The following is a 2320-nucleotide window of genomic DNA, read 5'->3' as shown; positions in this document are numbered from 1 at the left end:
ATAAGTGTGGCAGTGGTCATAGCTAGATTTGTTCTACCGGCTAGTCCAGCCCACTAACCATCATGTACGTTGTCATGTATTCCGGATCAAGGTGAGCAGAGGTGCATGGCTTGAAAACACCCAGGAGCCAAGAAAGGAAACCCCTCAGCACCCGGGGCTTCAAGAGGGCTCGACAGCCAAGCGATCCATGTGTTTGCCAACAACTTGTAACCAAGCCTGCAAGCAAGGGTGGAAAGTGTCGCGTTCGCCATCTCACAGACTCACACTCGCTTCCAGCTAGGTTCGTTCATATGGCTGCAGCAGGGTGGTTCATCGTCGTCTGCGGCGGCGGCAGCCTCGCCCTCGACGTCACGGCGCTTGTCTTGGCCGTCCTCGCGGAGGAGTGCGTCCCCGGGGTGATCCAGTTCACGCTCGAGGACCCACACCAGTTAAGCACATTTCCACCGTATAATCTTTCTAGTATGTAGTTTCGCTGATGGATCAACGGCTGGCTCTCGTCATACCAAATGCATGACAAACTATTCGAAATTTTCAGGAGGTTATGCATGCTGCTGCTGCTGCTGGCCGTCCCAGTTGGTGCGTTGCTGCTGCTGGTCGAGTCGTGCTGGCTAAAGTACGAGCAGCAGCAGCAGCCGCCGCCCCCGCCGGCCGATGTCACGCTCCTGGTCGTCCTGATCGTGCTCCAGTGGCTGATCACGTTTGTCGCCGTCGGAGCGGCGTCCTCCGCGCTAATCGTGGACCTCGTCGCCACGCCCGTGTGCGCGTCGTACCAGCTCGCCGCCGACGGGACGGCATGTGCCGGCGGGGCTCTCGCTGCGGCGTCGGCGGTCGGGCTGCTCTGGGTCCTCTGGTCCCGGTTGCACCATGCCCAGGCGCCTCCGCAGGCTCAAGCCTAACTCCTTCCTTTGTCGCCGACGCCGACGGTCTCTTCTTGCTTCATTTCCCCCATCTTCTGTTTCGTTATGCATCTTTGTTCAAGACTGAGAACGGCATGGCCACCCGGTCTTGAAGATAGGAAATGCTTTTCTGCTGTAGTGTGTGGGTATGTGCTATCAGAACCTTTTTCTACCTTTTTTAGTCGATCTAAACCATTCTTTGGTTTGACGGCATGTGAGCGGTTTGATCCTTGTATGAAGCAGAAGTAAATCGTGGCAATTTGACTTCGTAGCTGGTAAATGCATGTCTCTGATGCGCATCGATGCACTCTTGATTTTAAAAGGAAAAAAATTGTCTCTTAGTTTTCTATGTTTTTCAGAAAAAAAAAGAATAACTTTTGACCGGAGTGGGATTTGAACCCACGCCCTTTCGGACCAGAGCCTTAATCTGGCGCCTTAGACCAACTCGGCCATCCGATCATTTTTTGTTTATTTTCCGCATGTGCCCGATACAATACAGTACATGATCCCAGGTAACTCCCATCAGGCCACAGACCTCTACGCACAAGACAATGCAACTACCATCAACTGCTAAGGGAAAACCATAGTTGTAAACTAGAGATTAAAACTACGATCTACTGTACTGAAGAGTTGTTCTGTATGCTGTGTGGGAGGATAAATTTGAATGTACTATCTGAAAAGTTCTTCATATTTTTTTCGAGAGTACGCGAATGCGTATCATATTTTTATAAAAGACAGAACTTCAATTACAAGTCGACTACAACTTGTTGCGGACAACAAATGTAGCACAAACTTCACACCGGTGCTAGCCCGAAAACAACCACCACCAACAACACAACTACAAAGCAAAAAGACTCTGACCAAAACCAAGCAACATTGCCGCGCCTCGACCAGCGCTAGACACCTCCGAAGACAGCCAACTCCAACTATACTTCCTTGTGGACGCACCATCCACCCTTGATGCCAAAAAGGAGGTGGCAAGTAGATGGCGGGACTTGGTCGATACACTAAAGCCACCGTCTTGGACTCGCCGGCTGTGATGTACATTGCGCCTCTAAAGCTCACCTTGGACAACAGCGAGCACCGAAAGTAGCGCAACAAGAAACCTCAAGACTCGGCCTTCAAGCGCGATGCTCCCAACAGAGTAGCGACGATGAGGACGCCGCCATCACGCCGGTTCAACTCCGAACCTAGGCTTTCACCCGAAGACATCTGCCAATCCCATGGGCGAGTGAGGGAGATGCCGGCATACCTTGGCGATTCCTCCAAGGAGGAAAACGACACCCACGGGCGCCATCGCCGCCAGCACCGACCGAATACGGGCTGGAATTTCTTTTGAATTGTCGCGCAACTCCATCCCTGCCCTCCGGATTGGGGCCACACCGTCCAAGTTGACTACTCTGCCACTGCCGCAGCACATCGCC

At 52.6% G+C, this 2320-nt stretch overlaps 1 protein-coding gene and 1 non-coding gene across 2 annotated transcripts; one reads left to right on the top strand and one right to left on the bottom strand.

Annotated features, from left to right (window-relative positions):
* The first annotated feature begins 125 nt into the window (after positions 1–125).
* LOC119345472 lies at positions 126–896 on the top strand. The gene is made up of 2 exons (XM_037615534.1): positions 126–427; positions 536–896. Exons 1-2 carry the CDS (start codon positions 291–293, stop codon positions 894–896), a joined length of 498 nt encoding a protein of 165 aa, XP_037471431.1. The 5' UTR covers positions 126–290.
* Positions 897–1274: 378 nt separating this feature from the next.
* Positions 1275–1355, bottom strand: TRNAL-AAG. Its single transcript has one exon. It is a non-coding gene; the product is annotated as a tRNA-Leu (tRNA).
* Between the last annotated feature and the right edge of the window lie 965 nt (positions 1356–2320).

This window comes from Triticum dicoccoides, unplaced genomic scaffold (genome assembly GCF_002162155.2).
Source record: "Triticum dicoccoides isolate Atlit2015 ecotype Zavitan unplaced genomic scaffold, WEW_v2.0 scaffold24119, whole genome shotgun sequence".
Lineage (NCBI taxonomy): Eukaryota > Viridiplantae > Streptophyta > Magnoliopsida > Poales > Poaceae > Triticum > Triticum dicoccoides.
This window is presented reverse-complemented; position numbering and strand designations above follow the sequence as displayed.

Coding starts and splice junctions, on each gene's coding strand:
- LOC119345472 (XM_037615534.1), top strand. CDS start 291: ATGGCTGCAGCAGGGTGGTTCATCGTCGTCTGCGGCGGCGGCAGCCTC. Junction 428..535: donor ACGCTCGAGGACCCACACCA/GTTAAGCACATT, acceptor CGAAATTTTCAG/GAGGTTATGCATGCTGCTGC.